General features: G+C 37.7%; 1 protein-coding gene across 1 annotated transcript; it reads left to right on the forward strand.

The window, feature by feature from the left end:
- Nucleotides 1-7,674: 7,674 nt before the first annotated feature.
- On the forward strand, nt 7,675-12,295 carry LOC139642679 (claudin-18-like). The gene is made up of 5 exons (XM_071517628.1): nt 7,675-7,961; nt 9,626-9,790; nt 9,875-10,022; nt 10,118-10,231; nt 11,736-12,295. Exons 1-5 carry the CDS (start codon nt 7,742-7,744, stop codon nt 11,872-11,874), a joined length of 786 nt encoding a protein of 261 aa, XP_071373729.1. The 5' UTR covers nt 7,675-7,741; the 3' UTR covers nt 11,875-12,295.
- Nucleotides 12,296-12,920: the final 625 nt, after the last annotated feature.

Raw genomic sequence — 12,920 nt, forward strand, 5'->3', positions numbered from 1 at the left:
CTCCTGCCCTTAGTGTAACATTCAGGGGAAGAGTGTCCCTTTGTTATCGCCCCCCCTCTCCCTGGCAATTATCACAAACTCCACTTCCCCTGCCCTCCGGAGCCCAGAGAACTGAGCGGCCGGAGTGGGAGAATAGCTACATTTATAATTTTTTTCTTCTCTTTCCATAGATTAATTTTCTAGGAAGCCCTGTCACTGCTGTACAGGAAAGCGGGAGAGAGAGGAATAGAGTGTAAAGGGGGATGGGGGGATGGAGAGATTGGGGCTACAGTGCACAAGCCTTCTCGCTTTTTCGTTTTCTTTTTTTTCCTTGACAGATCATTTTCCATGCAGGGGTATCAGGGGGTCTGGCCGATAATTGGCATGCAGATTGCAGCTGATGGCGTCCCGCAACAGAAGAAAAGAACTGGCTAGTTAGAATAATGAGCCAGCCTGCCTGATGGATGGGCGAGGGAGGAGGTCATACAAAATGTTTCAGACACAATTCCTAACCCCCCTCCCAACCACACCACTACCTGCACCTCCCATTTTTATTTTTTTTTATATTTCACAAAGCCCTGATATTTCATTATTTCCTCCTCTCTCTACCCTTCTAGGGCAATGAAAGCGTCCGATCTTCCTCTTTCTTCCCCTCTCCCTTTATTTTTTTCTTTCTTCCCCAACTATGAACACCCCCACTGTGCACAATTCCCTGCCTATAGGTAGCTGGGTCGGTGCACAGTGACAGTACAGTTTTGGGTACACAGAGCCTCTAAAATGTCACAACTCATTAGGAGCCTGACACCCTTAAGAGACTCTAGTGTTTTAATTACAGTAAAGGAGTTAATTACTGGCCTCTCAATGGAGTTCTGTTTCTCACCCTCTGCAAGCTAGCAGAATCCAAGTTTCAAATACATGAAGTAGGCCTAAATAAAATGTAAGAAGACATTGACATACTTAAACTTCTACATTGTTTGAATGCACATGTCTGTCCAGATATGACTGTACATTGAATTTATGTAGCAACAGACTCAGAAACAAACAGAAACCTTTAAGCTTTGCAGCACGGGTGCTGATAATTGTGACAACAATCTTTCTTAAAATAAAATATGAATTCTGCATTGGAAAAAAAAATCTAAATAATTGTTTAAAAATATATTCCAATTTTTCTGAGCACAGAACACAGCTAGGTTCCAAATTTTGTCATGAAATTTGGTGGTTTGATTTGCTGTCTGTTCTGTGTCTGCTATCTTATACAAACGGCCACAGTTCATTGGCTCTATCTGTCATTTTCAAGAATTAGCTACCCAAGAAGTGCTCAGGTTACCTTATTTGACTATCACTTGTGACAGTTTTCCTCTTAAAAATGTGCCAGTCGTAAAATGTGCCATTTCTCAACACATACTGCGGGGTAAAACATGTGCTACTTTCAGCGCACCCTTGTATTGACAAAGATTTAATGATGATATGTGTTGTTTCTAAATCTGTTTTGATTGCCCACCAATCAATATGTCTACAACATCACTGGTTGAATAAAATATATAACACATTCAAAATGTGTTCAATATCTATTTGTTTACACATTGGGTAGTTTCAGCCAAACAATTCAACTGATAAAGAAGCCTTCTAATCGTGCTGACAATTGCCATAAAGCAGGTTAGCTGTTCTTCATGAGAAAAGGAGTTGCTGACTCATGTGGTAACCAGAGTTATTAAGTAATCTATATTGCTTTCTCATTTCTTATTCTTATGTATGTACACTTTTAAATAAAACTTTACAGACAGTACACATGCATTGGCAGCCATTATATAACAGCAACAATGTGTATATAATAGCCATAATGGATGCTTTGGTGACACTAGCAGCATCACTGTTATACCTGGATTCACAGTAAAGAATGACCTTGTGTTCTATGCTTAGAAAAAACACTAATACTAGATTTTGTGTTGAGTTTTAACACAGCTATTCTATGTTTGGGAGTGTCTTTGTTATTGTTGGATAGGGCTTGGGCAAAGGCACATCCAAGGCCTTCCCTCTATAATGCATGTTTTACCTCTCCACCGCCCCAAGGGTTGCATTTTATTGTGAATTCCTCTAATCCCTGCAGCTTTAGAGATAATTAACCTAGACTGTCATTTTACCCAACACATCACCACTCTTTTGATCTACCTTCCAGGTCAGGTAGCTAAGTAAATAGAGGAATTATAATAGCCTGTAAGTGTTATTAAGTACCTTGTTGTGCATGAGAGGATCAGGCACTCTTGCATATTTTGTATATTTTGCTGACATGCTTTGCTTTGTTTTACTTTACGCTGTTTGTGTTGATCCTTACCTCTGCCTAGGACCTATATAACCGAAAGTGCATTTCGAAAGTGAATTCAAAAGTCAGAGTAATAGCAAATGAATACAAGCAAAATACAGCAGATGTGCATCGTAGTGCAAGCTGCATACTAAACCACTGATCCATTTAGTGTATATGAAAGTCTGACTGCATGTTGTAGCAACTTCAACTTGAGCTTGATAACTGTTTCTGGCATGGTACTTTGTATTACATGGCTCTGACTGATATAGCGGCTAAGATAATATACAAAACATTCTAATTTCATTGAAACTACGCACACATTTTTTCAGTGTTTTATGAAAATGGTGAAATGATCTCAGTTAGCTGTCATGATGGCAAGCCAGGTCATGTGGTCAAACAGTTACAATAAACTTTGAATAAGAATCTCATCCACATCAGTGATTGATGGATGCATGTAATTGAAAATCAATAGCTATTGTAGATGAACCTGAGAAAATCTAAACTTTGAGGCAGGAAGAACAAACAAAAATCTAGTCAGAGTTTTATCAAGTTTTGTGGTTGTAGCAGCTCTCCCAGCAGTTCTGCAAGCTTAATCTCACTTGCACCCTCATCAACACAAAACAGAAGGGAACAAATTTACTGTTTCATCCTCATTCTTTCAGGCACGCTAAGGAGCTGTATACAGTACACACCAGATCAAAGCCTTAATTGAAAAATAATTATAGGTACTTAATCATAGAAAGCACTGGGCTAATTGAAGTGAAAACAAGGAGGCAAACGCAGACCCTCAGAATCGTGGCAGAAAGAGGATATTGTAAAAGCTTCTTCTTCAATCCCCATTGTCTTCCAGATTAAATAGGAGAGGGCTATTAGCAGAGTTAATTGGCTCTCTAATTTAGATCTCGCCCCACTGAAAGCATAACGGATGCGGGCCTGTCGACCAATGATGTGTGCACTCTGTCACACTGTCCTGCTGGACTCTGATTGGTTAATTGCTCAGGGATTTTTGAAGTTTTCGCTCATTCTTCAAATGTAACAGATTTGTGAGAGCTACCCTCTCCCCCTGGCTGCCTAGGTAGCAGCATAGCAATATTCATTGTTTGGTGGTTTGAAGTGTGTGAGAGAGGAAGCAGAATAATAGCATGGCAGGAATTTGAGAGACTGTGTTTGCATGAAGTGAAGTATACGACTCATTCACACTGAAGCTTTGGGCTTGTACGGTTGAAGCACAATGGATAACATTTTCAAAATACCTGTAAATGCTGTTAATTTATAGTGATTATAGTCACATGCACTCTTTGTGGTCACTATTTGTGCAGAGGAGGAAGTGTGTACTGAAATCCTCATTGTCCTCCTCCTGACCTGCTCATATTTTGTAGAAGTTCCTGACGCCCTCAGAGAAATAGCATATTCACTCAAGGCCTTGTTACGTGAAAAGCCTCCTTATCACACTCTCAGCAAATTTGTTCCCCGCTGTGCCGGCTGGTGGTGTTCTCCGCACTGACTCTGCCCTCTAGTGTAAATTGGGTGGCAGCACACTGATTACTGAATAAAAGCCATTTAGACATCCAAAAGGTTGAAGATAGTAAATGGCCCATTTTTCTACCATTTTCCAAGATGGCCTTTCATCATTTCAGCACAGCTCTTTTTAGTGTTTTCTTATTGTTAGCTGAGTAATGGAACTCTTGACAGGAGTTCAAAATGGAACCTGGTGTGAAGATTTCCTTCAAGGTCTATCGCCCAAACTTTTTTTTTCTGAATGTTTACAAAAGTCAGTGAAACTTAGGTGAAAACGACAGCAGATTATGCGACATGCTATGCTGTATGATGGACTGTTTCCAGGAGTATATCATGAAAGACTGGCCATCAACTATAAACATATGGATACATACTCTGCCACACATTTTTGTATTCTTAGTCCATTTATTTGCTTTTCTTACTCCTTCAGCTTTTTTTATCACAGTACTGAAGACTACAATCTCATTCATGGCAAAAGAAAAATGTTTCTGGAAAATTAGTAGGGCCTTGGTGAATGGTAGTCACTTGGCAAAGACATTAATATAAATGGATAAACATCTCTGGAAAGCACCTTTCTCTTTTCAAGTATGTATAACTCATAATAAGCACACAGTGGCTCCCTGAGACGGCAGAAAATTATTTGCTTAAGGTTTGGCCGACTGAGCGCCAAACTAGCTCCGCACAGTGGACAACAAACACAAGCTCAGCATGTAGCATACTACTGTTATTTTTGTTGACACACTGATGAAATCAGGAAGTCTGACTGTGTGCGTTAGTGTGAGAGAGAGAGAGAGAGAGAGAGAGAGAGAGAGAGACTGAATATCGTATGCTTCACTGGGTGCGTCACTGTTTGCTGTCAAAATGTTGGTTAAATTTCTCTAATTTCACAATACTTTCATCAGTGACCTACTGTGTACACCCTGACCTGAAAAGACCTAGGACATTATCCAGTCTTTCATTAAACACATTCCCTGATTTATTTATTTTTTTTAGGATTATTTATTAATCAACTGCATTGAAAGTACATTTTGTAATTTTGGTTAACAATTTGTGAAATGTGTAGGAAATGTGCAGTAGTTACTTTTAAGGTGCTATTATCTTTCATTAGTAGTGTCATTAAAACTTACTAAAATGCAACATTAAAGCTGTCTGGAATATTGCCTGTACAAATTTTAGGTGATGTTTTATTCGTGCTCTTTCAAACTGTTAAATAGTAATTCCATAAACAACTGATTTAATGTCAAACGCTTCACAATAACTGTCTTTTCATGTTGTATGGAAGTGTCCCAGTTTGTCCAATGGGGAAGTTGGACAGAGTTCATATTTGTGTCTGGCAGTTTCTTTCTAGGTCACTGCCAGTGGTCAAAAAAGGTTTTCACTAGAGTAGTATGAGAGAAATTAGTTTTATTGCTATTGCTATTCATATTTAAAAAGCAAGAACAATGAATGTAAAGGGAAAAAATATCAAACGGAAGTTTAATACATACCACTGAGACACTTCAGAATGATTTAAACTGCACCTCACCAAAACTCTGAATGTGATGAGGTTGATTCTTGAGTTTGGTATGATATATATTGTACAGATCGTACAATATGTATATAATAATAATAATAATAATAATAATAATAACTTTATTTGTATAGCACTTTTCTAAAAACAATGTTTACAAAGTGCTTTACATACAGTAAAATCCAACAGCAGCAATAAAAGAAAATAGGCATAAAAAGTAAAATATGATGTAGACAGGTACAACTAAAAAAAATAAAATAATAATAATATAAAAATAATATCTCCATGCTCACCAGTTTAGGCTGTATTTTACAGTTAACAAGGCCTCAACCCAGTTTCGACTCAGTACAGGTGTCTCACATTTCCCCCCCAACGTATCAGCCACAGGCAAATTGGTTTCAGTTCACTACAATCATATCAGTATTTACTTTTGCTTGGTTGGCTGATGGTGGCACAAAGATTCAGTGCGTCCACTCTGTCAATAGTGTCATCTAGTATCGTTTAGCACAGCCAAGCCAAGATATAGAACAATATTCAATCCATAATGTTTTAAAATCAAAATGATTTAACTAGTTTAAGCTGTATTTTTGTACAGAATAAAAACTAAAAATAACTTGAAAGTATCAAGACATTAAATAGAAAGATACTAAATCTTTCACTAATCCAACTGAAGTAACAAGTTGATAAATGCATAAACTATTCTGGATGCTACCACATATCCCAGTTTATGTCTTATTTCAGGTAAGCTGCTTCTATACATATATATCCTGACCAAGAATATTCCTGTATACATGACTAAACATAACATTCTGAATATTACCATGGAATAAGAACTTACACAGGCTGCAAAAAACAACAGTAAATGGGATAAGATATTTACATTCCTCAGTATCCTGGCTGGTGTTGGCAAATCCCAGCCATCATATTCAGATTTCCCCATCATTAGGATATGAGCTCAACCAGGATACTGTAAACAAGATATGGTGTTTCGATGAAATTTAATGTGTCATGTGTTTAGGTGTCAGCTATTAAACAAATAACTTGAGTGTATCAAATAATGTCAGAAGATAAATATGCATGAATACACTCCCATTGGCAGCTCCACCTCCATCATTCTGTTGCTGCAGTTAAATTATATCCTTCAAGAACAGCTTTTGGTAGCAGCTTGATAGCCTGGTCACTGGATGAAGTTCAAGATGACCTTTAACTAGTAGCTTAGCTTGAATTTATAGTAAAAATCACATTTTCACATGAAGAAATATCTGTTTTACTACTCTCTATGACTGATTAATATAGCACAATAGTGATTCAACATATAGCCAGTTCATCAAAGCTTTTGAATAAATTTGCTGTTCTAAACACATGGAGATTGGTAGGACTTTCCCAGGAAAAATTCTCTGGTGGAAGTCATGCTTTTTTTACGCAACAGCGATCTGTTTGGAAAAAAAAACAGAAGAAAAACTAGATAGTTAGTATGAGCACCATGGCTGAACAGACAAAAAGAAGACTGGTACCTACAGAAACTCAAATTTCAACAGAAAAAAGGAAAAAGACGTCATAGGCCACACTGTTTGGTTGTGAAATGATCTCTGGGAAGTGCACAAACACCACAGTAATGAGTGCTTATCACCAAAGATGTTGCCAATATAAAAAACATGGATCTTGTGGATTATAACTTTAATATGCTTAATGAGCTTAAAATGTGTATACATAAATCAAACTTACAATTCTAGCCAGATGAGAACTGCTCAATATAAACTGACTTTGTGGACTACAGAAATGTTTGTTTGACCTTTTACACTCTAAAGAGCTTAATTTTATCGCTATGTTAACCAGTCTGAATCAGAAAACCCCACTGAATGCTCTTATAGTAATCATCTTATTTTTCAGTTCACTCTCTGTGGGGTTGTACATCAGATGGGATATCACAGAGTCAGGAATGGGGAAGGGATAAACTGTAACTTCTCAATTCTGGTCACAGGGTACAGTGGCAAAAGTTCATGTAAAAAGCAAATACGAGCGCTTAAATTTAGCGGTGTTCCCCTTTAAGCCACATTTTCATATAGGGGTATGTATGGAATAAATCATAATAAGAAAAAAGGTTTGGCAAAAAGAAAAATGACTCAAAATAATGAGCAAGTGGAGCACCAGATCAAGTGCACTCTCAACCAACCAGTATTAGTAAGCAAAATTAATCATATCTGATTCTAAAATGCTCCACCCAGCTTCTACTGTACATGATTGGGCTGTGTGCAAACACTCAGGGTCATTGGTGAAGTCCTCCTTGACTTCAAATCGGCCAGTATCATATTCAAACAGTCGAAAAACACAGCGCTCAGGGTGACACGCGGGCGCAGAGCTGAAGAGAGCTGGTGAGGTTTTGATTTTGAGAGCTTTTGCTTTTCCGAACAGAGAAAAGATACTGTAGCACCATGGCAGCGACTCTCTGTCAGGTGATGGGCTTCATGCTGAGTTTGCTAGGGGTAGCTGGGATAATTGCGGCCACAGGGATGGACCAGTGGGCCACAGAGGACCTCTTCGACAACCCTGTGACGGCCGTGTACTCGTACTCCGGCCTCTGGAGGTCCTGTGTCAGGCAGAGCTCAGGCTTCACAGAGTGCCGTCCATACTTCACCATCCTGGGACTGCCAGGTACGCTTTCTTTCTCACCAACAAAATACTCCATGGAACAAAAAACTGAATTTTGTTGAGCAGTAATGTTGTTTGACTGTAAATATCTTGCCATTCTTGTATTATGGAACATAAAGTCAAACTGATGAATAAGGCTGCATTTCTATGTGTTGGATTATGCAGTTACTAGTGAGCAGTCATTATGATGGTTAGTTGTAGGTACAGTATGTAAAAATAATGGACTGTGATGAATACAGTATGAATTGAATGATTTCTGTTTTGCTTTGAGAATGATGGAAAAGTAATGATGAAAGGTCAAACCACACCCTTTGTCCGTAAAGGGTGGAAATGCTTATTGAAAGGCTACCATTTCCCGAAACTGGGACAAAGACTCATGAAAATTTTAGGTAAACATCTGATAAGGCTTGTTCCTTGTAGAAGGGTACATAATGATAAGCACAGGCAGAGACACTGCCATTTCATGACTCCAGGACATTGGGCGTAACTTTCTTTGGCCAAGAGAACTAAAATGGCGGCCTCGATGATTCAGCTAATAGGATTCATGCTGTCGGCGTTGGGACAATTTTTGATATCATCGGCAACAGCGATGGATATGTGGAGTGTACAAGACCGTTCTCGCTCAGTTGTAACAAATATCTACACCTATTCTGGTCTATGGTACTCATGTGTAGGGACAGAATATGGTACAACACAGTGCAGGCCATATTTTACCATACTAGGACTGCCAGGTAAGAGAATTACAGTTGTAGACAAAAGACATTTATCATGTATTTATGGACAGGTTTTGATTGAGAGAATATTTTCCAAAGGGTCTTGAAGGACTTTAGAATATTTGGAAGGTTTTAGGGCAATTTTTGTCCATTTCCCCTGCGTACAAATGCAGTCAACTGCAGTCAGGATGCTGTCTCTCAGGCATGAACCTAAAATTTGATGAAACTTCAAAAACGAAAAGCTGAGTAAGCACAAGCTTTTCCAGGGTGCTACACAATGTGAAGTACATTTTCACACTCTGTACTCAATAGTTCAGTATATTGCATTTAAGGTCTTAAAAGGCTCAAGTCAGGAATACAGTTACAACATCTCAGGCCTTGCCTTGATTGATGAGTTATCACTTGTTATCACTAATGATCGTTGAGCTCTTGAAGGCTGTTTTATAATCCATTGTATATTTTCAAAAATACAAAAAAAATAAATAATAATAATAATTACAGGTATAAACTGGGTTCCAATCCAAAAATGCTGATGGTCCTTAAGTAGTAAGGATTGTTAAGAACTTAATAATGAATTTTACTTTCATATCAGATATCATTTCACCAGAATAGCAAGTGTCAGATTTTTCAAAATGAGGATATCTCATCTAGGAACAAAGGTTTCTTTTGAACATCTTTTTAATGTTTCAGATAAGTCAGACAGTATCTTCAGTACAATTTTTAAATAACAATTGACCTGCCATCTCTGGTGAAAGAAAATGCTGAGGCAGGACATTTTTTTTTTTTTTTTTTTTTTTAATGCAAATGCAGAAGTTCCTGCCTGTTTTTTTGTTAGTGAAAATGTTTCAGAACAAAAATAATTTCTAAGGGGTTAATATTTACAGTATTTGACAAATCAACCTGAGCAGAATATAAGAAGAAAACTAATCTAAATTGTACAACTTTGACTTCTAGCTCTGCTTCAAGCCGTGAGGGCCTTGATGATCGTTGGTATTATTCTTGGAGCAATCGGCTGTCTGATCGCCATCTTTGCTCTGAAGTGCTTGAAAATGGGGAACATGGAGGACAACATCAAGGCTACTATGACTCTTACATCTGGGATCATGTTTCTTCTTGCAGGTGCAGTGATGATTTGTTCACATTGTATGTATTATGGCAGCTAAATACATTTGCACCAATTTCAACAATATTTGTAATTTTCAGGTGTCTGTGGCATCGCCGGGGTGTCAGCCTTTGCCAACTTGATTGTGCAAAGTTTTCGGTTCACCACATATGCAGATGGTGGATTCAGTTCGTTTGGAGGAGGTATCGGAGGAGGCATTGGTGGACTCACAGCAGGTCTAACTCCAAGGTAAACATACAGCTACATTTAATAGATGCATATTGTGGTTTTTCATTTGCTAAAGCAAATTTTGACATATAAGTATAATTATGGTGTTCTTTTAGGTACACTTTTGGCCCTGCCCTTTTTGTGGGTTGGATAGGTGCAGCGATCTTGGTCATTGGAGGGATTATGATGTGTCTGGCCTGTCGTGGAATGGTTCCCGAGAAACAGCAACGGTACGTTCCAATGCCTAAAGGGGCATTCATAAATCTATGACCTTTACTGAGCTCTATTGCTGCAGGAATTGCAACATCGATAGATGTTTTTTCCTCCTGAACAAGTCTCTACTCTCCACCCCCCAATTAAGTTTCCAATTGAAAATACTCATCAAGTGTACCTTAATTTTGTGTCACATGGTGACCCCTAAAACTGTCAATTTAGGTGTGCCAAGTTATTATTCAAACATTTTTGACTAGTAGAGAAAACTGATTACACAGAAAGAAGAAAAAGACAGAAAAAAGACTTACCAAACACTGAGTGTGTTAAAATTGTACCTTAGTGAAATGTGCACTACACTGGAAATAGCACGAATGTTAGGCCATGACCATAACCCTAACCCTAACCCAATCAAAAGCTTTCCTTCACATGGCGAAAAAGTGAGAAAACAATGTTTACAAGCTTCAACTAGAACCTGACTCAACAAGATGTTGCTGCAGTCAAGCGAGAAATGGCCAGAAATCTATTACCTGGTTACCCAGTTTCACATACTGCAAGGCATTGGAAATGTGCAAAAAGCATGCACAAGACCTCCACTAAACAAGAAACATCAAGAACAGCACCTAGCTTAGCTTCGAAAGTACCTGAAAACTGTTTAGACTGACAAGATGAGAGCTACCTGATGGTTGGATACAAGCAGGTACAGAAGCCCCTTTTAGACTAAAATGACAGTAGGGTGATGGAGGCATCATGATATAGGCAGGAACCACAAAGCTGTTAGCAGTTAGCAGGACAGGCTAAATGCAATCTTAAGTTTCATATAGTTCTTTTGTTACAACTTGATTTTCATTTCAACTAACATATTAGTAAATGCACTTTGAGTTTGTTTATTGCATAATAAAGTGGCACACTACAAATGCTGACTTTTATGATTTCTTACATTTGTGGAAGTCAGCATCTCAAAAAAAAAGTCCATCTCTAAACAAATATTAGTATTACACAATTTATTGGGGGGTCAACAGAATTCCAGTGCTTGCCTCATTTTTGCAATATATCTAAACAACCCTGTGTTGCTTAATAGCTTGACGCACATTGTAGAATAATTAGCGTGCTTGCAAAACAACACACTTCCTACTTACTCTTCTCCTGGTCACACTTGGCCATCTATTGCGTGGAATATGTTTTAAGCCTATTATTTTTTATTGTTAACTACTTTCCCATTGACATGAATGGTGGAATGTTCAGAGTACTTGACTACTGGAAGTGACTGACTACTTAGAAGTGTGGAAGTGGAATGTTAAATGATGTCATAATTCACTCTAGGAGCCCCAAAAAGTTCCAAATACCTTTGTCCTTTCTTGCCTCTCTATCTTATGTGCCTTTCTGTCTTTCTTTCCTTTTGTCTTAGTTTTTAAGATGTAAACTTAGCATAATGTTGCTTATGAATGTAAATATTTTGTGCTCACAAGTGCACTTGTACTCTGACCACTTTATTTAATATTGGTTGTTTTTGATATTCCTCAGGTATGATGGGATGGCCTACAAAGCTGCCTCTCACCACACTATCTACAAGTCTGACTCCAGACCCCGGCAATTCAATGAATCTTACAAGGCGCAGAGTGTGGAGGGAAGGCAGTCGAACCAGAGATTTGACTATGTGTAGAATAGCACGCAGCCATACAAGAATCTATCTCTTAAAACACTCATTTCCTTTTTACAAATACCTCTTTTATACTCTATAACTCTGATGATCTCTGTGTTCTGATTTTGTTTTTCGTCCACAGTCATGGGAACAGTGGTTGTTTTTTAATGCTCTGTACTGTAAGTTGACAGACTAATAGATCTTATTTGAAAATATTAGTTCTTTTTTGTGTCTCATATTAGACTAATTATCAAACAATGTTTCGTGATCATTATTACTGTTGTTATTTAGGCTGTGTGTCAAATAAAAATAAAGTGTACATATTAGCATTACAAAATCAGTGGGGATTGGGTAATGGCAGTCTCATTAAAAACCTGATAATATGCAGGCATCATGAGAATGTGTAAGCATTATATGGTAGGTTTTCAAAGGGGTGGTCAAAATAACAGTTATTATACACTTGCGCTTCTTACAAGATATGAAGCTATTGCTAACAGAATTATTATGTAAAAAAAATGTATCTTAGGATAATTTCACTGTGTTTATTATTAATAATAAATTGTGTTAATTATACGTGGGTTTTGTTGAGGAACACTGACTATTGCAGAGAATAATTTAAACAAGAAACCCCATCATTTAATGCTATTGAACATTCTGCACATTTTCAAAAGTGGAGAAGTTTCAAGTGGAAAGGAAATTCAGGTAATTTATGTGAAGGAGGAATTCCAATAACAATCAAATTTGTGTAAGTCTTTATCCTTTTATCTAATTTGAACAAAATAACTTCACTGGCAAAAGTTGCTCAACTTTTCATATCATGAGAGAGAAAGTTCCTCATATTTAGGTCGTAGTTGTTGACTACATTTTCTAATTAAAATCAATCTAATTTTATCTTTGTTGTTAGCAAGTCAGATCCTTTTAATAATTCTTAATGGGATTTCAGGGTGTATGGTGAACTCTGCTCATCTATCATCCTCCCATCACACTAACAACACATCCAATAATAACATATTCCAAAACAGTGCCTGAGTACTCTACAGTCCACCCTTAACCGTAAAATCTAATCA

This window comes from Centroberyx affinis, unplaced genomic scaffold (genome assembly GCF_046629955.1).
Source record: "Centroberyx affinis isolate AG114_WGS23_722 - 3 ecotype Tasmania unplaced genomic scaffold, CSIRO-AGI_Caff_v1 ptg000503l_1, whole genome shotgun sequence".
NCBI classification, from domain to species: domain Eukaryota; kingdom Metazoa; phylum Chordata; class Actinopteri; order Beryciformes; family Berycidae; genus Centroberyx; species Centroberyx affinis.

Bases quoted from the DNA above. Each gene is read 5' to 3' on its own strand.
- LOC139642679 (XM_071517628.1), top strand. From the start codon at position 7,742: ATGGCAGCGACTCTCTGTCAGGTGATGGGCTTCATGCTGAGTTTGCTA. The intron at 7,962-9,625 runs GTACGCTTTCTT...TTTGACTTCTAG, and splicing joins CACCATCCTGGGACTGCCAG to CTCTGCTTCAAGCCGTGAGG. The intron at 10,232-11,735 runs GTACGTTCCAAT...GATATTCCTCAG, and splicing joins GTTCCCGAGAAACAGCAACG to GTATGATGGGATGGCCTACA.